Here is a 24,642-nt window from a genome sequence, read left to right as displayed (position 1 = left end):
CATGGCAGTCGGGCGGCACAGGGATGCTCCTTTTGGTTCCCTGAATCTCTTGTCCTCGCTCACCCTCTGGATCCCTGTCCTCTACCCAAAATGAATGCACCACGGAGCATGCCACGGGAGGGCCACCCCTGACCAGCATGATGGCCGGATGAAACCTGCTCACTCCCTCGTGTTCCTGCTCAGGAAAGTGGGGAAGTGGGGGGAGCAACAGCGACGCTTCGTCCCGCCGCGGGGAGGGGCAAGTGAGGGTGGCAGGACAAGGGAGGAGGACGGGGACCCTGGCGCCCGGGCACCCACCTTGTTCCGGAGCCGGTCGTTCTCGTCGCGGCAGACGGAGAACTGCCTCTTCCACTGCTCCAGGCTGGCGGCCGACTCCTGCAGAGCCGTGGTCAGCCGGGCGTTGCTCTCCCGCAGGGTCTGCAGCTCCATCTCCCATTTCTTCACGTTGGCGGCACTGCGGGCGGGCCAGGCGGTGACCCGGACGCCGGGGGCCACCCGCCCTGCCTGACCCCACACCATACCCTGGCCCCCCTGGCAGCCACGGAGATCAGGTGCCACGAAGGGCTGGAGCCTCTCTAGTGCCAACAGGTCACCTTGCCGGGCTGCTTTCTTAAAGAATCGCTTCAGGAAAGCACAAAACTCTTGGGGAAGGAGCAGCCGAAGCTGGGAAGGAAGCCCTTGCTCCCTGCGGAGCCCCTGCCGAGATGCCGCTGTCCCGTCCAAGGTCGCAGGCTCTGAAATGGGCCCTCGAGGGTCTCAGGAATCCCTGACACCCAGGACCCTGGGGGTGACGGGCAGCCCAGCTCTGCGTGACAACCTGTGCCTCCTCCCAGCCTGTAGGGAATCCAGAGCCGATGCCCAGAGGGCAGAGGGGACAGGGACTGTGTGTCCCCCTGGCCGATCTCATGTCACCTCAGGGGTGGGGGAGGTCCACAGGTCTGTGGGACGCCTCCATGTGACCAAAACAACCTTGCATTTGTCTTCCATCCTATGTGCTCCACAGAGGAGTAGTTTCAAGAAACAAACTGCAATCGGGCTCCCCTAAGGGGCTGGTGACTTTCATGGTCCTTCTGCCTCCTGGCTTTGCAGCCCACACGTGCGCGGAGCTGCAGGTGCCCCGAGGCCAGAGCTGCACAGGACACGCAGGACATGTGGGCACACAGGACATACAAGACATGTGAGCACACAGGACACATGGGCATGCAGGACACACAGACACGCAGGACATGTGGGCACAAAGGACACGCAGGACAGGTGGACACACGGACACACAGGACATGTAAGACACGTAAGACACAAGGACACATAGGACCCGCAAGACACACAGGGCATACAGGACATGTGGGCACACAGAACATGCAGGACACGTGGGCATGGAGGACACGCAAGACACAGGACACACAGGACATGTGGGCACACAGGACACATGGACACACGGACACAGAACATGTGGGCATGCAGGATACACAAGACATGCAGGATCCACAGGACACAAAAGACACACAGGACATGCAAGACACATAAGACACAAGGACATGCAGGACCCGTGGGCACACAGGACACGTGGACACACAGACATGTGGGCACACGGTGCATACAGGACACGTGGGCACGCAGGACACACAAGATCCACAGGACATACAGGACAGCATGACACATGGACACTCCGGACATGTGGGCACGCAGGACACGCAAGACACACAGGACACACAGGACATGTGGACACACAGACACGTGGGCACACAGGACACACCCCACTCAAAGTGTCCGGCTTCTAATCAATCCGGCCTGGCTGATGTCACTTCTGTCTCTAAAGGCCTTTTTTTGGAGGGGGGGTAAGTAAATAGGAATGTTTCTCAATAACCTGTGTTCTCCTCCATCCCACAGCCTCAAGGGCAGAGGAACGTGACTCGAACTACAAGCTTTCGGTTTCAAACACCACAGGCAAAAAATAGCAAGATGGAATCTAGTTAATCTCAGAACTCATGATTGAGAATTTAAGCTGCTTTAGGGAAATGGCTTCACACCCATTCCTAGAACGCCCTTGCTCATTAAGTTGGGATTTAAAAAACCTTTATTTTTAGGGGTGAAACGTTTTCATCCAACAGCACCTTGTGTCTTAAACACAAAAGAGTGAAAAGCAGGCAGGACGGTGGGGAAATCGCCTTGACATGTGACCTTAGGCAAGGACTCATTTTACCACCGAGACTCAGTTTCCTCAGTTTACTCCTGTAAAATGGAGTTAATGTGATCCAGCTTTTTAATGGGGCAAGTCTGGGGAGAGCAGCTTCTCAGCTACAGAAAGGCTGGGGGGAGCTGGCCAAGCCCCCGCCCGGGGTGAGGACAGCGTGATTCCCAAGGACAGCCACTTTGAGTGGGCTCACGGGGCCAGCCCAGCCGTCGGGAAATGGGCCACACTCTCAAGACAGGAAAATGTAAGCACAGCCTGTGTAGTCATTAAAAATTAAAATCATGTTGATCTTATTATGGGACTGTGTTAAATTTATGCATCCATTTATAGGAAATGGATTCTTTTTAAAATATGAAGACATTTCTACCACTTCCCAATAGAATGTATCTTACTATTTGTTAGATTATTCATTTATGGCCCTCAAAATCAGTTTAAAACTTTCTTCACAGAGATTCTGTGCCCTTAAGTTTTCTGTATTTATGTTTCTAGTTCATGTAATTGATGGTTTTAGTTCGTATCACAAAGGAATTTCTCATCTTCAAATACATATTTTATGCGATGCTTGTTTGTATCTAGAAAAGCTATTGATTTTTGTGAGAGGTTGTATTAATAGTTCGTTTTTTTATAGATTTTTCTTGGATGTTCGAGACTTAGTCTTATTCTGTACAAATCAATGATATATTTGTTTCCTCAAAAAAAACAGAACAAAACAGAAGCACAGGGACCAGTCTCTCTCACACTTGTGTGTACACACACACCCCTCTTTCACACACTCAGAAATCTCACACACACACAGGCAGACACACACGCTCCTGGTCTGGGCGGTCAGACAGAGAACAGCCATGAAGCCAGCTGGCCTTCCTCTAGCCCGGAGACAAGACCAGACACTCTGAGCAGGACCTGGTCTCCTCGTGAAACCTCGCCTGGCGGGAAAGGCCGCGGGAGGCACTGACCTTGGGGAAAGGCCGAGTGGACTGTAAACAGCCGTACCTCTGTGTCAAGGCGATCTTCAGCTTGTCGTTCTCAGACTTGAGCTGTGCGTCAGCAGGACCCACATGAGAGGCCTTTTCATCGTCTGTCCCGTTCACGCTGGACACCTGAGTAGAAGACGGGGTTTCACACCCAGGTTCCGGGCCAAAGTGAGTCACCTTCACACCAGATTTGCTCATAGTAGCAGCAGGTCAGGCATAATGAGAAAGTGTGTTCATGAGCGGGGGACGACCAACTCGTCAGACCAGAACGCGGCAAAGACTAGCACGAGAGGCTAGCAATCATTCAATTCTACCTTGGAAACTTAATTTTAAAAACTGGGGGGGGGGGCACCTGGGTGGCTCAGTCAGTTAAGTATCTGCCTTCGGCTCAGGTCATGATCCCGGGTCCTGGGATCGAGCCCCACATTGGGCTCTCTGCTCAGCGGGGAGCCTGCTTCTCCCTGTGCAGCTCCCTGTGCTCATGTTCTCTCTCTCTGTATCTCTCTGTCTCAAATAAATAAATAAAATCCTTAAAAAAAAGTTGTTAAAAAAAAAAAAGACCCAAGGAAAGGGCCCGGAGGAGTCCAGGGAAAGCTGAGAAAGCGTGTGAACCTTCCTGACCAGACCACACTTCCGTCGTGGTACCCCACTCCACAGAGCCTCTAGACAAGCCTGAATACCCGGTTTCCCTTATTCAACACCAAAGCCACGGAGGAGAGGGGAGTGGGGTTTACAACAGGGAACAAGAAAAAGTGAGTGAGGAAAGGAGAAAAAGTATCAGAAATGGGGACAACCTATAGCCCCTGGGGCCAGAGAGAGAGCAAGACGCGCAAAACCAGCAGGGACGAGCTGTGGATGTGTGTGTGGCCTCCACGGCTCATCAGTGTTATTATAAATATTCTGAAATGTTTCCTGTAATAAGTCATGCCACAGGGCGGTGAAATCTCATTTGCTCTTGGAGAAGATCTTAGATCTTGGCCTCCACTGAGCATAAAGGCAAAGGAAAGAACCACGGAGGGAACGATGCCTACATTTGACTAATGCTGAATTTCTGCACTGGAAAAAAACAAAATGCCGTAAACAAAATTAAAAATGCACAAAAATCTGGGGAAAATATCGGCTGCCGAACATTTGCATATATGAAAAACAAGATGTTAATACCTTTAGTATCTGAAAACCTTTTAGAGGCCTTGTCTTTTTAGAGCCACATGCTGACGTAGTTACGGATGAAATGATGTTTGAGATTTGCTTGAAATTCAGGGGGAGGGGGAGGAGGGCACCCAGCAAACAATTGATCATAAATTCCTAATTGTTTAAAGCTGATCTGTGTGTTGCATGGGGGTTCATTATACAATTCTGCCTATCTTTGAGTTTATTCAAAAATAAACATGTTAAAAAATAAAATTCTTAGAAAGCAACACAAAAAGGGGCACCTGGGTGGCTCAGTCAGTTAAGCCTCTGCCTTTGGGTCAGGTCATGATCCTAGGGTCCTGGGATCGAGCCCCCGAGTCAGGCTCCCTGCTCAGCGGGGAGTCTGATTCTCCCTTTCTCTCTGCCTGCCTCTTCCCCACTCCTATCCTCTCTGGTGTTCATGCTCTCTCACTCTCTCTCAAATAAATAAAAAATCTCAAAAAAAAGTCAACACAAAAAGATGAATACTTTGATTTTTTTAAAAAAGGAAAAATATACATAATTGACATTTACAGAAGAAGAAATGGATAGAATCAATCGACACAAAAAATATTTAATCTCACTGGTAAAGAAACGTGAAATGAAAAAAGCCAACAGAATACATTTTCCTGCTGTCAAGTCAACAAAGCTTTGTTGGTGAGAGTGTGGGAGGAAAAATTGTTCTCAGTCCCTGCTGGTGGGAGTCAGAATCATACATTTCTATAGGCTAAGTCTGCAGTGTTTGTCAAAAGCTTTTAAAATGTCCCTACCTTTTAACCTAATACTTGCGTCTCAAGAATTTATCCTAGGGGCGCCTGGGTGGCTCAGTGGGTTAAGCCGCTGCCTTCGGCTCAGGTCATGATCTCGGGGTCCTGGGATCGAGTCCCACATCGGGCTCTCTGCTCAGCAGGAAGCCTGCTTCCCTCTCTCTCTCTCTCTGCCTGCCTCTCCGTCTACTTGTGATCTCTCTCTGTCAAGTAAATAAATAAAATCTTTAAAAAAAAAAAAAAAAAAAAGAATTTATCCTATAGAAATTACCAAATGCAGAGATGTACAAAGACACTGATCACAGGGTCATTTATATTCCTGAAAATTAGAAATCACATTGATGTCCCAAAGTGTGGGTTAATGGAATATGTTGCTATACAGACAAATGCTAGCCATTAAGGTAGTTTTGAAAAGGGATATTTGAAAACACAGGGGAATGATCATGAAATATAAAGTAAAAAGGTTGGGGCGCCTGGGGGGCTCCGTCGGTTAAGCATCTGCTTTCGGCTCAGGTCATGATCCCAGCGTCCTAGGATCTAGGATCGAGCCCCGCATCGGGCTCCCTGCTCAGCGGGAAGCCTGCTCCTCCCTCTCCCACTCCCCCTGCTTGTGCTCTCTCTCGCTATCTCCCTCTGTCAAATAAATACATAAAATCTTAAAAAAAAAAAAAAGTAAAAAGGTTAAAAAAAGATATAAAAATATATTACAAAATTGTATCAGGAACACACCTAAACATGAACAGGGTCTTTGTGTGGTGCGAAAGCAAGTCGTTCCCATTCTCCTGTTTAGACTACCGCACGGTTTTGATTTCTACAGTAAATAGTATTGCTTTCACCTTCAGGATAAGACCCATATAAGATGTTTTAAGATCTTCAAATATTTGGAAAACTTGCCCAAAGTGTTCGTTTCCCTAAGAGATTCAGGAAAGCAAGCAAATATATGTTTTCCAATAAAAATGCACAGAAAAGGGGCACCTGGGTGGCTCAGTGGGTTAAAGCCTCTGCCTTAGGCTCAGGTCATGATCTCAGGGTCCTGGAATCGAGCCCCGCATCGGGCTCTCTGCTCAGCAGGGAGCCTGCTTCCTCCTCTCTCTCTCTGCCTGCCTCTCTGCCTACTTGTGATCTCTGTCTGTCAAATAAATAAATAAAATCTTAAAAAAATGCACAGAAAAATGTACAATGATCTCCACATTTGGGGAAACGTCAGGAAGATAAATGAAAACTAAAGCTTGGAGACAAAAAAACTGACATATAATTAATACATATATATAAAATAGCACCTTAGGGATACAGTTGTTTAAGGTTTAAATGCTTTTTGGGGGGACGCCTGGGTGGCTTAGTCGGTTAAGCAGCTGCCTTCAGCTCAGGTCCTGATCCTAGCTAGGGTCCTGGGATGGAGCCCCGCATCGGGCTCTCTGCTCAGCAGGGAGCCTGCTTCTCCCTCTCCCTCTGCCTGCTGCTCCCTCTGCTTGTGTACTCTGTGTCAAGTAAATAAGTAAAATCTTAAAAAAAAAAACAAAAACCTTTTTGGAGGGTGAACCTGGGTGGCTCAGTCAGTTAAGTGTCTGACTTTTTTTTTTTTTTTTAAGATTTTCTTTATTTATTTGACAGAGAGAGATCACAAGCAGGCACAGAGAGGAGGAAGCAGGCTCCTCGCTGAGCCGGGAGCCTGATGCGGGGCTGGATCCCAGGACCCTGGGATCATGACCTAAGCCGAAGGCAGAGGCTTTAACCCACTGAGCCACCCAGGCGCCCCTAAGCGTCTGACTCTTGATTTCACCTCAGGTCATGATCTCAGGGTCGTGAGACAGAGCCCCACTATGGGCTCCACACAGCAGGGAGTCTGCTTAAGATTCTCCCTCTCTTTCTGTCCCTCCCTCCATGCCCAGGCTTTCTCAAATGGCTAAATAAACCTTTGAAAATTTAAAAAAAAATACTTTTTTGGTAAAAACAAACATTAAAATGGAAACCTTACATAAAGAACTTCTGATTATGAAGTTCAAGGATGATTCTATAATACGTGGTATTCAGAAAAAGATCATGTATTAGAAATTCTTTAGGTTATGGACCATTGCCCATATCCAATTTTCTAGGTCTTCAGCGATTTACTCAGTATGGTAATTAGTATATGAAATTAAGAGCATCATTCAGATCATATTAAAGATTCTTTAGAAAGATTCAGGAAAAGTTCCTGTCCACCTGAAGCCTAATACACATCCCATAAATTCACACGGGGCATCTTTCATATGACGAGCCAGGACAGGCACTGGGAAATCCTGGGTCCTCAGGGCCAGCCCGGGCAGCAGACAAACGCGGAGCCCTGCCTGCGGAGCACGCTCCTGCCTCGGGTTCAGTGACAGGGAGAGGTCTCCTTCTCTGCGGTCTTCAGGGGTGCTCTTCCCACAGCTGGGTGCATTTCCCACGGCTCTAGCTTTGCCCTCCTTTCCCCACTGCTTCTTTCTTTCTTTACTGTTTTAGATTTTATTGATCTATTTGCCAGAGAGAAAGCACAAGCAGGGGGAGCAGCAGGCAGAGGGAGAAGCAGGCGCCCCGTAGAGCAGGAAGCCGGATATGGGACTCGATCCCAGGACCCTGGGATCATGACCTGAGCTGAAGGCAGACGCTTAACCAACTGAGCCCCCTGGGCACCAGCCCCCCACACTGCTTCTTGGTATACCCAAGGTTTCAGCTATTATTTCTTCAAAGCAGACGGTCAACTCGAAAATGTCCAACTTGACAGCCCAGTCCCCTGGCTGTCCCCAACCTCCACCCCCTCCTCTTTACCCCCGGGGCTGTGTCCTTGCCAATCTGCCCGCTGTCTGTCACTCCGACTTCCTTCCCACCTGCAAGCAACCCTCATGTTGATTCCAGAGAGACCATCATGCAACACCTCCAATGTCTGCCCAAACGACCCAATAACAATTAAGTAAATAATAATTAATAAAGTAGAAATGAAGAATCTCCAAGCACATCTCTAATTCCTCCCACAGCGCACCCCGCTCCCGCCAGGCAGACTCCCGGCTGTCTTGCTGCTGCGCCGTGCTTAGTCCTAACCCCGAACCTTCTCCCCAATGTCTCCTGTTCCCTTGTCTCTCTGCGCAGAACCTTACCCCTCAGTCAGGCCTTCTGTTCACCACAACATACGCCAAACCAAGACATCAAGAATGCAGGGATTTTTACTTTGGGTTAAAAGAGATTCCTTTTGGTCAATCATCACACTTTCAAGTAGACAGAACACTCAATTTCTGGTAAAGCCACATCTCCTTTGCTAAATCCAGAGCTGCTGGAACACCATCTCCTGTCCAACTTTATTGAAACATAAAGACAGACGGGCGCCTGGGTGGCTCAGTGGGTTAAAGCCTCTGCCTTCGGCTCAGGTCATGATCTCAGGGTCCTGGGATCGAGCCCCACATCGGACTCTCTGCTCAGCGGAGGAGCCTGCTTCCTCCTCTCTCTCTGCCTGCCTCTCTGCCTACTTGTGATCTCTGTCTGTCAAATAAATGAATAAAAATCTTAAAAAACCCAAACAGTTTACTTCTGCTTTCTCTCTTTTAAAAAACAAAACAAAACAAAACAGAGCCCGGGGTTCTCTAGCGTCTACCAAGTTTTCCGTGTCGCGGGCACAAGGCACCGTATTTTCAAGGCACACCTCCCAGCACAGGAGGGGAACACCCTGCTTCTCTCTGGTGCGGAAACACAGTGACAGAAAATGCCTCTGAGGAGCCAGGGGTGTGCGGCGGTTCTAATCTTCCTGTCAAAAATACACCAGCACATCTGGAAAGTCCGAGTCTCGTGCAAACACGTCTTATCCACCTCAGCGGGAGCATGCGAGCCGCCGGAAGAGCCTTCAAAATGCCCTCCTGCCGCAAGTCCCTATTTCTTGTCAAAGGTGACAAGGAACAAAGGGTCCCACTTACTGATCCCACGCCAGATTTATTTTGTGCACCAAGTGCGTACCTGGGGATGGTTGCTCGAGGTCTCGGCTTTCTCCTGGGACTTGTCTCTGGCCGGCCTGGCGATTTCTTTCACCTCCTGGAACTTCTCTGCAAACTGAGCGCGAACAGCAGTTACTGCGGTTGTTCCCGGCCCCGCGCGCGCCGCTGTTCAGAACCCGCCTTCAGGGCTTTGCACTCATCTTAAGTCAATAAACCGTATAAATCCAGAAGATGATTTTATTTGAGATGAGAAAGAAATGAACATAAGGAACACTCCTTCCAGCTAACTACCAGCCGAGGTCAGATCCAAATCGCTTTTTTAAAAGATTTATTTATTTTAAAGAGAGCGCGCCCAGGGGCGTGGGGGAGGGGCAGAAGCGGAGAGGGACCTCAAGCTGATTCGCCGACTCCCTGCTGAGCGCGGAGACTGACACGGGGCTCGATCCCAGGACCTTAGATCATGACCCGAGCTGAAACCAAGAGTGGGCTGCGTAACTGAGCCCCCCACCCCCCGCCCCGCGCCCCTGATCTGATCTGATCACTTCCAGGCTGCTGAAGCTAGTTTAATAATGAAGAAGTAAGGTGGCGGAGCGGTGGATGACCCCGTGCCTGGCAAAATGGAGCTGGAGGCCATGAGCAGATACACCAGCCCAGTGAACCCTGCTGTCTTCCCTCATCTGACCGTGGTGCTGTTGGCAATTGGCATGTTCTTCATGGCCTGGTTCTTCGTTTATGAGGTCACCTCCACCAAATACACTCGGGATATCTACAAAGAGCTCCTCATCTCCTTAGTGGCCTCGCTCTTCATGGGTTTTGGAGTCCTCTTCCTGCTGCTCTGGGTTGGCATCTACGTATGAGCTCCCAAGGGTTCCAGCCAGGCGGCTTCACTGAATTCCTGCTTTTGTAAATTAATTTTTTTACTGTTGCTGAAAGTGTCCCACCCGCTGCTCCCAATAAAGGCAGATGTGTGACCAAAAAAAAAAAAAAAAAATGAAGAAGTAAAAACAAGCGCCTCCCATGGCAGGAACATAAGTGTAGCTGCATCACAGAAGAGTCCACCCTAAACTTCACCATCTCTATAGAAAGATCCAAGAACTCCTACAATATGACAGAAACCAACAAGATCAAGAGTTGGGGAGAAGGCACTGTTCTAGATTTTACAAGCTTAAGATATAAAATAGCAAAATGCAAAACAGCAAAAGGCAACATGTAGCCTATGACCGTATCCTGTGCTGAACAGACCATCTGTAACTGGGGGGAAACTGGGGTGTTGGGTGGCTCGGTCAGCTGAGTGTCAGGCTCTTGGTTCCAGCTCAGGTCAAGATCTCAGGGTCATGGCATCAAGTCCTGCATCAGGCTCTGTATTTAGTGTGGAGTCTGCTTCAGATTCTCTCTCCCTCTGCCCCTCCCTACACATGCTCTCTCTCTCAAATGAATAAATAAAATTTAAAAAAAAAAAAAAAGAAATGCCAATGATGTCATGGTCATGAGGGAAAACGTCATTTTTGTAGAGACAGATACTGAAATCTCTTGCTGTCTGCAATGTCCTTGAAAGTACTTCAACAGGAGCACCTGGGTGTCTCAGTGGGTTAAGCCTCTGCCTTCGGCTCAGGTCATGATCTCAGGGTCCTGGGATCGAGCCCTGCATTGGGCTCCCTGCTCAGCGGGGAGCCTGCTTCCCCTTCACTCTTTCCCTGCCTCTCTGCCTACTTGTGATCTCTCTCTGTGTCAAATAAATAAAATCTTTAAAAAAAAAAGACCTCAAAAACAATAAAAGAGAGGAAGAAATGTGGCAAATGTTAATAAGCACTGAGCCTAGTGATATGTATATGGGGGTTGATTATATGATGCTCTCTACCTTTAAAAAAACTGTTTCTAATATCTCCATGCTAAAAAACATCCTTCAAATGCCAGGGCAATCAAATCAATCACGGGCTTATGGATACGGACAAGGCAACTGATTTTAATTAGCAAATACACAGTTGGAGCAGAGAACATCCTGGGAGGGTGGTGTCGGCATCACAAAGCAAGAGAGAGTGGCGTGCGGTTGCCGGGCACAGGGAGCCGGCAGGGAGCAGGGCTGCCGACAGTTTGGGGGCTTCTGCTGAGAACACATTAACTCCGTAGCGCGGACTACCCTCTGACTACCGGCACGGCGCAGGTGGCAGCGGTCTGCTTTGGGAAACCTCGCCGGATGACAGACCCCGGGGAACGATGTGCCCTGGCTGGCGCGGGAGAGGTCAGCCCTTCTGTTCTGACCCGTGTTGCTCTTGCAGGACCAGAAATACAGCCAGAGCCACGGGGTTTTGTATGTAGCCGCCCCACAGCTGTCGGAGGAAAACCACATGACTTGGGTAACACATGTGAGGTCCAGCAGGGATGGACAGAGCCCCTCCCCGGCCTGCTTCCTTTTTGGGGGGCCCTTAAAGTGAATACCTTATGTAGAAACTCCTTGAGGGCGGGCTCCATGCCTTTCCCCTCGGCCTCCTCGCCAGCACAAAGCAGGTGCAAGTCGGTTTGTTGGGTGAATGAAGGACTCTGGGTTCCAGACAGACGCCCCCACCCCTGGCCACTTGAGAACAAATCATGTCAAAGGCACGGGTCTAGACTAAGAAGGGCGCAGCTCTTCCTTCACTGGACAGATGAGAAAGCGCTCAGCGAGGAACTGTGGTTCGGTGTCTGGGTGCACCCCACTCCCTCCTCCTACTTCCTCAGCTGACCCGACCGGATCTCCCTGAGAGCGAGGCCGGGCTTCCCTCGGAACATGAACATGGGCCCAGGAAAGGTTTTTTGTAGGCACCATAAAGGCCTTATTAAGACATTAAAGGCCTTATTATTAAGGCCTTATTATCTTATTAAGACATTAAAAGACTGGATTTTTAAAGGTCTTATTTTCAGTGTTTTTGTATCCAGGATCAATTAAAAGTCAAATGTAACTTGAAGGAAGCTGTAGGAGCCCCCCTTGCTGACTGAGTCTCAGCCACACTGTACGCAGTAATTGGGGGGGGGACGCCTCTCCCCCTGCAAGCCTCTCCAACCAGAAGCGCTTTCTCACAGATCCTTCCTGTCCCCGTCAGGGTCCCTTTCTCTCATGGGTCTTATTTGAAGTTGCTTCTAGACTACATTGGAAACGTCATTAACCAGTGTCACGCTCATTCAGTCAACAAACACAGTCCAAGGAGCCCTCGCTCCTTCAGTGAACAAGTGTTTTCCACCGTCCCTGAACCAGGTCGCGCACAAAGCCGAGTGCCGGGGCGAGTACACTGTGCAGCCAGATGCAGCTCTGCCTCCCAGGAGGCCAAGAGCTGAGTAGAAGACACTGGCAACCAAGTCAGTATGTAAAATTCTGCCAGGCTTTGACAGAGCCAGTCACTTCTGGACAGAGCTTGGGGCCTCCATTCCCTCTTTCTCCTACTTCACCCTGACCATCCCTACCTGGTGAAGACCTTGGTTCTACTCTTGGAGACCCTAAGCCTAGGGTATCGACCTTCAGCTCCAATGGCTTCTTCCTCCTCCGTCCTGGACACCCCTTCGTGGCCCTACCCTCCTCCCCTGGGCCCACAGGACAACCACATCTATATGTTAACGAGTTTAATGGCTTCTTAACTCATGTTCTCTCTTGGGCTCCTCACCACTACTCTGCAGGACGGGGATTCTCACCTATCGTTTCCAGATGAGAAAGGGCAGCCTTAGGTTGGTCAAGCCCGTGATCATACAGCTAATAAATGTAAACCTGAACTTGGGCCCAGGTCCATCTTCCATGCCTCCAGTTACCGTCTTGTGCCAACAAGGACGCCGAAAGTCTTGCCCGTGGCAGTTGCTAAGTATCTACCGATTAGATTTTCCATTCGCAAAGAGAAGCCCCGTTACCTTAAAATGTAAGATAGAATCGTACTGGCTCCCTCTTTCAAAGAAAATTACCTGTCAAAGCTTCAACTTGAAATAGGCAATGGGGACCTTGAAGGCCAAGACAGGCCTGAGGCAAAGAATACCGAAATGGAGTGGGGGCCCCGACCAGCTCCATTCCTCTCCTCCGCTCCATCGAGCCACTGTCCTTCTCAGTTGCAGAAGGGAGACTGCGAACAGCTGTCACACGTACGTCTATAACACACGTCCCCACAGGACTGCAAAGTGACGGTGACATTCCCAGTAATGACCTCCTCGAACATCTCGGCAAAGGGAAAAGGACACACACTCTTGGCTCACAGAGATGCGAAGAGAAGAGCCGCCGGAGTGGCTGGTCTCACTGCAGTCACGGCCACGCTCGGGTGCTCGGGATACCAAGAAGGATGGCGTGGAGGGGGGTCTCATAAGCGCCAGCATCACACAGGCCACCGGACACCGACACCGGACACTAGTGGGCTGAGATCTACCTGCTTCCTGGCTAGCTCAGACAAGCTGCTCAGCTCAGACCCTCACCAGCCTTTCAAACGCAGGCCACTGAACCACGCCGAGCCCCGGCCGCCTCCTCCGTGCAACGGCCCAACGACGCACCTCGGCACCACCGGAGGAGAAGAGATGCGGCTTTGCTGGGTGTGCGGCAGGTGCACAGCAAAGGGAACTTGGGCTTCTCTGGCCTTCATTTGGTTAATTTCTTCAAGTAAAAAATGAAAGTGAAAAAGCCAGGAAACCATGACCTTTAGTAAGAGAGCACCATAAAATTCATTCATTCAGAAACAGGAACTCGTTAGGGCTACGTGCCAGAGGCTGTTCTGGGGACACCGAGATACACAAGAAAGATTGGGTTTCTGTCCCCAGAGAAACTCTGACTTTGTAGAGGGTTTGGTTTTACACTCAAATGGGTGAGAATCAGAAAGAAAATTCCAGAAAATAAGCTTAAAATGCAATGAAGTAGGATAAACCCTATCAGATAAATTTTAAATAAAAAATCATTCTAAAAGATGGGCTATCAGTAGACGCACGATGGAAATGGACCCGACCATTGATATCATCGTGAGCTGGTGACAAAGGAGGAATCTTCCACGGAAGGGGAAAAATGATTTGATGCATAACGCGTGATACAACTTCAGCAAACAGAGGGAAATGAGTTTAAATCCTTACTACAAACGAGGAGCATGATACATTTTCAGTGAGGTAAAGGGGTAAGCATGATTTTTAAAAAATCTGCATGCGTGGGGCGCCTGGGTGGCTCAGTCAGCTAAGTGTTTGCCTTCCACTCGGGTCATGATCCCAGGGTCCTGGGATCCAGCCCCACCATCAGGTTCCCTGCTCAGAGGGGAGCCTGCTTCTCCCTCTGCCTCTGCCGGCCGCTCCCCCTGCATTCTCTCTCTCTCTCTTTGTCACATAAATAAATAAAATCTACAAAAAAATAAATAAATAAATAAATAAATAAAAATAAAAATCTGGATGCAAAGAGAATTGAACATTTATCAAACTCCTGCTTAAAGGGTGAGAGGGTAATTATCTAAACTTGGAAGAAATAAAAGAAAAATCACGGGAGTGACAGACTCGACTACACAACCATTTAAAGCTTTTGAACAGGAAAGGGGAAAAACATGAAATCAGAAGGGAAACAGCCACTGGAGGGGGGAATATCCGGAGCTAGGCCGGCACCCCGTTCTCTAGCAGAGAAAGAGTTTGTGCACATGGAAAAAATGAAAAGCCCAATAGATAAACGGCAAAATTCACCAATAAAAAAAAACACTCAGTAAGTAAGCAACTGATAAAAAAGACTGTTCAGTCCCGCCGGAAATGCAAATCGAAATAATGAGGTACTATTCTTTGCTCGCTAAATTAGCAAACATTAAATACAATTAGAATACCCGGTGTGGACAAGATATTTCCAGGCCATTGTGTGGGCGGTACAGCCCCACCGAGAAGCAATTTGGAAATGGGGATCATCAGTGAAAAAAGCATTCATACCCACTGACCTAGTGATACCACTTCTGGGAAACAGTTCTTTGGAAAAAATTGAGAACATTAAAAACAAAGGGGGGGGGGGCTTCCATACAAAGATGCTAATCCTAGCATTATGGATAATAATGGAAACCGGGCAGCAACCAAGGGCCCCCAGAGGATTGTTCTTCTGTGAAAAATCCCCCGACTCCAAATCTACAGTTTTCTAATCTTCCCCCTTATTCTAAAATATCACATATGCTTGTGAATTTAGAAAGGGTAGCTTAGAAAAAAATATTTTTTAAACCTATAGTCCTATCACCCGGCGATACGCACTTATTACATACACATCCAATAGCTTCCTATCTGCGTATATGCATCCATTACATATATATATATATATGTTTTAAGATTTTATTTATTTATGAGAGAGAGAGAGAGAGATCACAGGTAGGCAGAGAGGCAGGCAGAGAGAGGGGGGGAAGCAGGCTCCCCGCTGAGCAGAGAGCCCGATGCGGGGCTCGATCCCAGGACCCTGAGATCACGACCTGAGCCAAAATCAAGAGTCAGACGCTCAACGGACTGAGCCCTCCAGGTGCTCCATTACACATATCTCTTCTCAAAACCAGAACGATGTCGTCCACCTCATTTTATAGCCACTTTTGCAATGAACGGAGCAACACTAATATTTCCATGTAATCATACAAAATTCTGTAAAGCTTCTGAACTGCCGTACAGCACGATACCCTGAGGGATATACTGGACTTCATTTAGCCTGGATTCTTACTACTGGACGTGTGGATGGTGTTTTTGCTTTTTTTGCTTTTGCTGTTACAAATGATGCTGCCAGGAAAATTCTCACAGCGAAATCTGTGCTCAGGTATAATTATTTCCTTAGAATAGATGCCAATAAATGAAACCAACAGATCAAAGGATATTCAAAGCATCCAGGTTTCTGAAACGTATTCCAAATTCTCACATCTTTACTTATTAGGATCATTTTCTGTAGTGTTTAAACTTGTACTAATAATCTGTTAAAAAAAAATTAAAATCATCATTTTTTTCATCATTATCATGCCAGAAATGAAAGACCGTTGTTTCATTTGTGGCTTTTTTTTTTTTTTTTTTTTTTTGGCCTTGGCCATCGAAGACCCTGCGGCAAACGCTACTTGCTTATTCAGAATCCATTTCTTGTTTTCTCTTGGCTTAATAACATCTCAAATTGGACCAGAGCAGGAAATTTCCCAGGTGGGAAAGAATGAGAACCAGTCTAAGCTGGTCATAACAACCTAATTCTCTCCGCAGCCCCCAACCCCTGCTGTGGGAAGGTGGCCCAGGGACTGAAGACTGACTTCGGACCCACAAAGCTGCCAAGGGAGCTCACAAGGAACCCTTCTGCGTTCTCCCTCTTGCCATGAATGCAGATGTGATGGACAGAGCTTGAGAAGCCATCTTAGCACTATGAGGAAAAGGCCAATAAAAGAAACAGTCACGCACAGACCTCACAGCCAACGTCATGTGGCCATCGTATGGATGCTGGCAATGGCCTGCCTCAGGACTTCAGTTTTGTATGAAAAGAATAATGCTATTTGCTTCAGCACTGTGACTCGTTCCTGTTACTTGCAGCCCAAAGCATTCTCCCTACAACATATCAAAAGAATGATTAATCTCCCCCACTCTAAAACAACGGCCCTTAAATCAGAAAGGTAGAAGACAGAGCAATGTTCCCACAACAGCACAGACTTGATGAACCTAACGATACACATCTGAGTGACAGACGAAATCATTAAAATGGGTCAATGGCAAACACTGCGCTGCGTGTGTGTGTGTGCGTGTGTGTGTGTGTGTATGTGTGACTTTAGACAAATCAGTCACAGAGCACTAGCAGCCCCATCCTGGATCAGCCCCTCTGTGGCAGGACGGGCTTCTTTCTGTCTGTGATAAGTGACACGGAGCCAAACTTGGGACAGCGGCCCCTCGAGGTCAGCTGCTGGAGAGAACATTCCCCTCACCACTGGTTCACTCTCACGTTTGCATCGCCCTCCTTGGGTCTCTGTTCAGCAGCTTGTCCTTTTATCAGCACATGCAAGCCGCTTCCCAGGGTCTTCAGGAGGGCTGAGGTGGACCGATGAGCCCCCGCTTACCTCTGGGAATACACAGCTGCTATCGTTTCTGGAAAGCCTGTCTCAAGGGCAGAGAGCGTCCCTGTAGTGCTTTGGGGACTGTGGTGTGAAGGGGTCCTTATCTTGGGAGCAGCAAAGACCAAGGCACCTATTTTTCCTTCCGGGGGGTAGAGAGAGACACTGTGTAAATTGTTCTTAAGCGAAAATAGCCACAGTTCCTTTCCCTCGCCCAGTCACAGGGTGTGATTACCGAGCCCTCTTTCCGGACCGCGGGGCGCTGCTCGGAGGAGTTAGGAACGTGGGGCCACAGCCGTCCCCTCAGGCCCGAGCTCCTCTCTGCCGGCTAATTGCCACTTGTCGAGACTGCCAGCCTCACTTGACAGTAATTTATCAGTGTGTGGCTAATCGTTCCCTTCACGGAGACGGGGAAGAGGTTGACTTGAAACATTCTGAACAAAGGAGACACCCGAGAAGCTTTTGTGACAAAGGCAGATCCAACTGGTGTCGCCCGAGGCGGCCGAGGGACTCAGGGAGATGGGGCCCTCCTCTGTGATGACAGGACATTTCCCTTGGCCTGGGGAAGGGAGGGGTGGCCTCGCGGGGAGGCAGGCACGGCCTGAGGTCTCCCCGGGTCTCAGAGGCCCAGGGAGTGAACTTCAACAATTTGTTCTCATTTCTGTCTTGAGTTCTCCCTGCTTTCGATTCTTTGCATTAGAAACATTCACCGTTTATGCTTCCCAGCTCCTCTGATTCCTCTTAAGAGGGAAGAAATTCTTCCAGGCCCGAGAGCAATTCTGTCAGCCGTTGGTGCTTCTGGAAGGCCTGGAGCATCGGGCGGGGTCAGGGGCGCTGGGGCCCTGCCTCCCACGGGAGCCTCTGCTTCTCCGCGGGCTTCCCCAGAGGTGTGAGGACACCAGCCGGTGTGGGGAGGGGACATGGGGGGGCGGGGGGCTGCTCCCAAGTATCCCCCTTGCCCCCACACCATGGCCACCTCTAGGTGCTCCTTCAGAGGGGACAGGGACCCAATCTGCTGTCCACTTCGGACGGGTGCTGGTATCATTTGTTCAACAAATCACCATCATACCTACTTCCACGTCACATAAATTCTCGGATTCTCACAGCCCTATTCTTCGTTTCAGAAAACAGCAGTTCCCTCTGTCTGTCAGTCCGTCCTCATCCCAGAGCCCCTGCCTCCCACGTCCACTCACTAGGTCCCACCGGTTCAGCGCCTCCGTAGTGCCCAAGTCCCTCCGGCTCCTACTCAGGCCCTCAGCATCCCTGATCAGCACCAGAACAACCCAGTCTGCCGGGAAAACCTGCCTATGACTCTAAGCCGCTTGTTTTCCTTCTTGGCTTGAAATCTCTCACAGGCCACGGTCTCAAGTCCTGGGCTGGGTTCTGGCCACAGCCTTGCCCACCCTCACACCCCCACATCCTGGTCACAGCCTCTCTCCCGGGGTGTCATGGGTTTACTCATGCTGCTGCTGTTGTGCAGAGGATGATGGAAAAGGGAAGTCCTCCCCCGGGGACGTGACTTGGAACGTCTCATTGTCCAGTGTGCACAGGGCAGGTGGCCTGGGGTCACGATCTGCCCTGAACCCTAGGGAAATGGTCGGGGCCTCACTGCCTGGGCAGGGACTGGGAAGAAACAAATTTAGAAGGTTAGTGACAAAGAGATTTGGGAAGAGCGACATCAGTGGAACCCAGGGGGTCCCGTGGAACTGGAGTCTGAAGACACTCATATCCCACATGAGTGCCTGCAACCGGCTGGAAGCCTGTGACCCCCTCAAGTTCCTATGTTGAGATCCTAGGCCCCAGGGTGAGGGATCAGGAGGTAGGGCCACTGAGAGGTGATGAGGTCACCTCTCACCTCAGGAGGGTGAAGCCCGCGTAAATGGGACAGGTGCCCTCATAAGAGACCCCACAGAGCCCCCCGGCTCTCTTTCCAGCACGGGAGAGCACCACGAGAAGGTGCCGGCAAACCACCAGGCAGCAGGCCTTCCTGTGAAGCGGACGGTGCTAGCGCCCTGGTCTCAGCCTTCCAGCCCCCCGAGCTCCGAGAGCCCAGCTCTGCTGTGCATGAGCTCTCCGCTGTGTGGCCCGGGGTCCTGACAGCCTGAATGGACTAAGATAGTCTCCCCAGCTCCCCGCCTCCGTGCCAAAGGGAATCCTTAGGGCCGATCTAGGGACACCCAGACCTTCTCCTCCTGGCAGCCCAGGGCCTGCCCACAAGGCTCACAGACACACTGGCCTGGGCGCCAGGGAGACAGGCACCAGTTGACCTTGACAACTCACTCCTGCTCTCCAGGCCACCCCAACCTCTGGCGGGCTGCGTGCCCACCGCCAACCACAGTGATCCCACCGCAGCCCCCAGTTCCGCCTTGTTCCCTGATGTGAGCACCCAGCTGCTCGGTGAAGAGCCACCTGCCTTGGCCCCGCGTCCACAGGACACAGTGACTCGTCCTCACCTGACACCGTCGGCTTTCCTGCCACTCAGAGACCTGCCTGAGGTCGTCTACACCACACAGCACTGGCTCAAACCAGCAAACTCACTTCTCCGCAGACAAAATGAAGCGAAGGATTCTCAGTCCTCCCACCCTGCAGAACTCTGCAGGCTGCCCGTCGCAACACATGCTTTCCAGACGCGTGGGACATGCTGCTTCCCTTCTGAGGCACAGCACACAAGTCTGGGAACCAAAGGACATTGTTTCCACAATGACACCTGAAGACGTAGACTCAAGAATTTTGCTTCCTTCCCTGTGTCAGGGCCCTGATGAACTGGAAGGGAGGTTTATTATTATTTTTTAAAGATTTTATGTTTTTACTGGAAAGATAGTGAGAGAGCACGGACAGGGGGAGGGGCAGAGAGAGAGGGAGAAGCAGGATCCTCGCTGAGCAGGGAGCCCCGATGCAGGACTTGATCCCAGGACTCTGGGCTCATGATCTGAGCTGAAGGCAGATGCTTAATGGACTGAGGCGCTCAGGCGCCCCTGGAGGGGAGGTTTTGTCACCCAGGAAAGAATGCTTCTGTGAGCATGCAGGCACAAGAGAGATGCCCAGAGGGCCACCAGGCCATTTCCGGTCTCTGGGGCTCCTAGGGAGTGGTATCCCCATGGAAGTACGTGGAGATGCCAAAGAGCACAGTCCGTGGGGTGTCCTCCATCAGGGGCTCCTTCCTGCTGGAGGTAGGATGGCTGCCTCGCAGGCTGCAGGCCTCCTTAGAAATATGTGTGTGTGCATATGTGTGTAGGTGTGTGTGTGTGCACAGCCTGTGCTCGTGTGCTAGACAGACGCGAGGTGCAAATCTGTGGGCCCCTGCATGGTGGCTTCCTGACCTGTCTCCACCGCCCTCCCCTGAAAGCTGTCTTCAGTATACACAGCAAGCCCAAGCAGCCAGTCCATACCCAGCAACCCAGTCAAGTCCCCTGGAATCTGGGATTCTGTGAACGCCTCTGGGACGGACCACAGCTCTGTCTTCTCAGCACCTGGCACCGCGTGGGCCCGGCCACAGCTCAGGAAGTACGTTCACAGCAACCATCTAGACATCAGTCCTAAAGCCAAGACTCCTGCAGCCAGTCCGGCTCTGGCCCTTCCCTTTCCACACTCCCTCAGATTCTCGGAGACCCTCTGATGTCCTTCCTGTAAGTTCTGTGTCCTGTAAACTAGCCAGTCTTGCTCTCGGGCAAGGCCTTCCCCATACCCCACACGGCTCTTCCAGCAGCCTATGACGAGGAGACCCCCTCACCCAGAGAAGCTCCGTCCCGCCATCCGAGGCGCTCAGCCTGTTCCCACAGACCTTGGGGTTTTCCACCTGTGTTTGGTCACCATCGGCTCCTCGACGCCTTTCTGACTGTCTACAGAGTGTGTCCCAAGTCCCCATCAGAGAATCAAATCAAAGCTATGAATCCTTTCCCCAGGGGGAAAAAAGCGACCTGCACCCCAAACACTGTGACCTTTTAAGGGATATGGGGACCCCAGGGCGGGAACTGTGTGCTGTCGGTATCCGGCAGCCCCACCCTCTGCTAACGGGTCACTGATGCTGACAGCTGTCAGGTGCATGTGGGACCCAGGGATTGGGGTAACCCCACATGGGAAAAGAACCACAGGTAGAGCGGTTTGCTGGGGCCGCAACCTCAGGCTCTGCAGGGGCAGGTGGCACGTGAGCTTTCCTTCCCCAACAACGGCTCCACTTCGGGGCACCTGGGGTCTCTAAAAGGTCATCGGGTCGGGCAGCCCTGCGGCACCAGGGGGCTCAAATCAAAGCCTGGAGAGGAATCCTGTCCAGTGGGGGCATCCGGGGACCGAGGGACAGAGCGTGCGACGGGACGACCGCCTTACCTTCGTCAGTTGCTGCTCCGAGGAGAACCCCAGGCCAAACACGGTGTTGGCTCTGCTGTCAGCCCACTGCCCGAACTTCTGCGACGTCTTGGTGAAAGTCATGTTGGGCGTGATGGTGCTGTTTATGATCACCTGCAGGAAAGAGCCAGACAAAGAGGAGCTGAACGCTGGGTCTGACCTGGACGGAGCACCCAGTGCACGCACCCTCGCCCCACGGCACCTGCCCCCGGGGCCTCCCAGCACAGCCTCTGCCGAATCAGACACACACCCATAATCAGGGGTCCTTGCAGAGACCTAAAAACAGATGGTCGCTCTAAAATAAGATCTTACAGTTGGCGGGAGAAAGTCTGCCCTAAGGAGAGACTAGTTTCCCAAACTGCTGTTTCTTCCCCCAGAGCTCCGGGGCACCAATAGCCTTCAGGGGTACACCAGCCACGCCGCACACTCTCGGAGGAGCCGCGCTATGTCCCTTTTCAAGCACCTGGAGCCCCCATGTGCAGCCTGAACAACTTTGAATCTCCATCGGCAACTGGGGCTCGTTGTTCCCCGACAAGAAGGAACAGCCGTGCTCCGATCGAGATGATCGTGGACGGTTAATTTACAAAGAAAGCAACGGTAGCGGTACGAGTGGGGTGTAGAGAAGCTGTCGGCAGGGGTGCAGGGACTGGGTGCTCAATGGTGCCCCCTCCGTGGCCTGAAAGGATGAGGGGAGAAAGAGGCCACAGGCTGCAGAAGGCCAGGGTCGTGGTTGGCAGCCACAGGCTGTCTTGACATACGAGTCCGCGCGTGGTGTCCCCCCGGAGGGGAGCCCACAGAACGGATACCCTCGCTTCTGCCCTGTGGTCCCTGCCAGCGGCCAGCCCCAGCCAGAAGCCAGAAACTCCGCGGACGCAGGGCTGGAGCCCGCAGATCAGCCTCTCGGAGACCCCGGCAGGGGAGCGAGGGCACCAAGTGAAGTGGGGGTAAAAGGAGGCCCTCCAGCCCCCGCGGGATCCGGCCTTCCGCGTCCACCGAGCATCTACTGGCCCAGTGCGCTGCTCACTGAGGACAAGGGGCGGAGGAGTCCGGACTCCTGATCCTCCCGCAGCAGAAGTAGGAAGAGGGGAGAGACATGTAAACAAACAACCAATGAACAATCCAGAAGTGTTAGTGAGTAATCAGCGGGAGGCTCACCCTGGCAGAAGCCCTTCGAAGCCCTAAGCCTCCCAGGGACACTCATGGGGAGAGCGGATGTCTGTGCCAGGCTGGAGGGCAGAACCCACGGGTCACGCCCCCCATGAGAGAGTCTGTGATGATCTGAGCAGAAACAGAGCCTTCTGAGTGTGGGCACATCTGGCTCCGCGGCTTCGCTTTGTCCCGCGTCCCGATAACCGCGCTTTCTACCAACTGAAGGTTCGCGGCAACCCTGTGTCAAACAAGTCTGCGGGCGCCGCCGTCCCAACAGCTTTCACTCCGTTCGCCTCTCCATGTCACATCTGGATTATTCTCGTAGCATTTCAAACATTGTCATTTCCTGTCCTTGGGATGATGACCCGTGATCGTGGACGGCAACTCACCGAAAGCTCAGGGGATTGTTAGCATTTTTTGCAATAAAACTGCATTTTTTAATTAAGGCATGGACTTTCCCCAAAGTCCTGCCGTGGCACGCTGAGCGGACGCAGCACACGACGAGTCTGCGAACTCAGGAAACCACAAGGCTCACGTGACGTGCTTAATCGTGACACTTGCTTTATTGCCTCGGTCTGGAACCGAACCCACGTATCTCTGCGGTGTGCCTGTAAGTATGCTAAAGGATGAATCTACTAGCAGTTTTCCTTATTAAGGAAATGTGCGTTCTCAGCAATCAGCTCCACTCATAACTGATAAAACAGGGAAGAGAAAACGCTGACGAGCATGGCCTCCCTTTCCATGGTGGGAACGTCAGCCGATTATTTCGCTGAAGGACGGACCTTCTGGACACAGATTCTTGCTTTAACTAATAAAGAGACCCAAACAGGGAGTCAGAGTCGCCTCTAGAAACAGAGGTATCATCGCTATGTGTATATGAATGCCTACTGAGCTTTCTCTTTCTCTTAAGATTTTATTTATTTGAGAGAGAGAGAGAGCATGAGAGAGTGAGCATGAGCAGGGGGAGAGGCGGATGGAGAGGGAGAAGCAGGCTCCCTGCTGAGTAGAGAGCCGGAGGCAGGATTCGATCCCAGGACCCCAAGATCATGACCTGAGCTGAAGGCAGACGCTTAACGACTCCGATCCCCAGGCGCCCCGCCCCCTACCGAGTTTTCTAAGGAGGTATTAGCTCAAGTATAAACCTTGTTTATTTGCCAAAATAATTTCTGGAAGTTAATACTAAGAACAGCAATTACTACGTATTTAGCATGTCTTGAATGGTTTACTTCCATCAGCTCGCGTGACATGTGCGGTGGGACTATCCCCTCCATGTCACAGGGGGAAATGACCTGGTGAGGAGCAGAGCCTAGAGAAAAGACTCAGAAACCTGCATTTGGAATTTCTATACAACATGCTTCTCATTTTGTACCATGGATGCCTCCACTGCACTCCCCGTCCTTTCCCTTGACTGTGATAACTCCTAGAACACCACAGTTCACGTGAGTGAAGACACGTGATCAAGCATTTTTCAGATAACTGGAAGCAAGCAGAGCGGGTCCAGAGCTCTGTCTGCTGTCATCCGACACAATCAGAGATGGGGGCAGGGGAGTGGGGCATGGAAAATGCAGACCTAAACCAGGGGTGAGCATAAAGGAATGCTTCTGGGACTTCAGAGGTTGACTGGGGTCTGGCTCAGCCCCAGGCGGGACTGATATGGTGGAATCAGAGCAGGCTGGGGGCAGGTGTGTGGCTGGGCGCTGGATCAGAGTGGATCACGTGATCCCAGAAAGCCAACCCCGGTCACCTCCCAATTATCAGAATTCTGGGACGGCGAAGCAATCACCAGACCCATTCAGAAACCTGATTCTTTCTAGATCTTTGTGCTCTTATGCCTCTAAGTCAGCCTCCAGAACCCCTCCCCAGAGCCCTCTTGAAAGGCAGAGGACAGAGGCTGAGCAGAGTACAGGACACACCTCCAGAGTTCGCCCCAAACACGTTGTCCCAGGGTCAGTCAGGCTGGAATAACAAAGGGGAGGACCCCTGGTATTTCTTTACAGCGTAATAATTCCTAAGGCACTTTTTCACACAGTCTTCTTTCTCATCCCCATTTTTACAGACGGGAAAACTGAGGCTCAACAAAGTTGAATGACACGTTCAAGGTCACACAGCTAGTAAGTGGTTAAA

At 50.9% G+C, this 24,642-nt stretch overlaps 2 protein-coding genes across 3 annotated transcripts in view; one reads left to right on the top strand and one right to left on the bottom strand.

The window, feature by feature from the left end:
• Positions 1-24,642, bottom strand: part of HOMER2 (homer scaffold protein 2) — an 85,474-nt gene that overhangs the window by 10,061 nt on the left and 50,771 nt on the right. Inside the window, exons 3-6 of one of the 2 annotated variants that reach the window (XM_047738399.1) lie at positions 21,352-21,483; positions 9,057-9,149; positions 3,182-3,288; positions 298-454 (exon numbers count right to left, since the gene is read on the bottom strand). In XM_047738399.1, coding sequence (XP_047594355.1) covers positions 298-454; positions 3,182-3,288; positions 9,057-9,149; positions 21,352-21,483 — 489 coding nt within the window. The remainder of the gene's footprint in view (positions 1-297; positions 455-3,181; positions 3,289-9,056; positions 9,150-21,351; positions 21,484-24,642) is intronic. The other variant, XM_047738400.1, reaches the window with a different exon arrangement.
• On the top strand, positions 9,622-10,003 carry LOC125105199 (transmembrane protein 258-like). Its single transcript, XM_047738412.1, has one exon. The coding sequence runs from the start codon at positions 9,652-9,654 to the stop codon at positions 9,889-9,891; it is 240 nt and encodes a 79-aa protein (XP_047594368.1). The 5' UTR covers positions 9,622-9,651; the 3' UTR covers positions 9,892-10,003.

The sequence above is a fragment of the Lutra lutra genome, chromosome 7, assembly GCF_902655055.1.
Source record: "Lutra lutra chromosome 7, mLutLut1.2, whole genome shotgun sequence".
Classification (NCBI taxonomy): Eukaryota; Metazoa; Chordata; class Mammalia; order Carnivora; family Mustelidae; genus Lutra; species Lutra lutra.
This window is presented reverse-complemented; position numbering and strand designations above follow the sequence as displayed.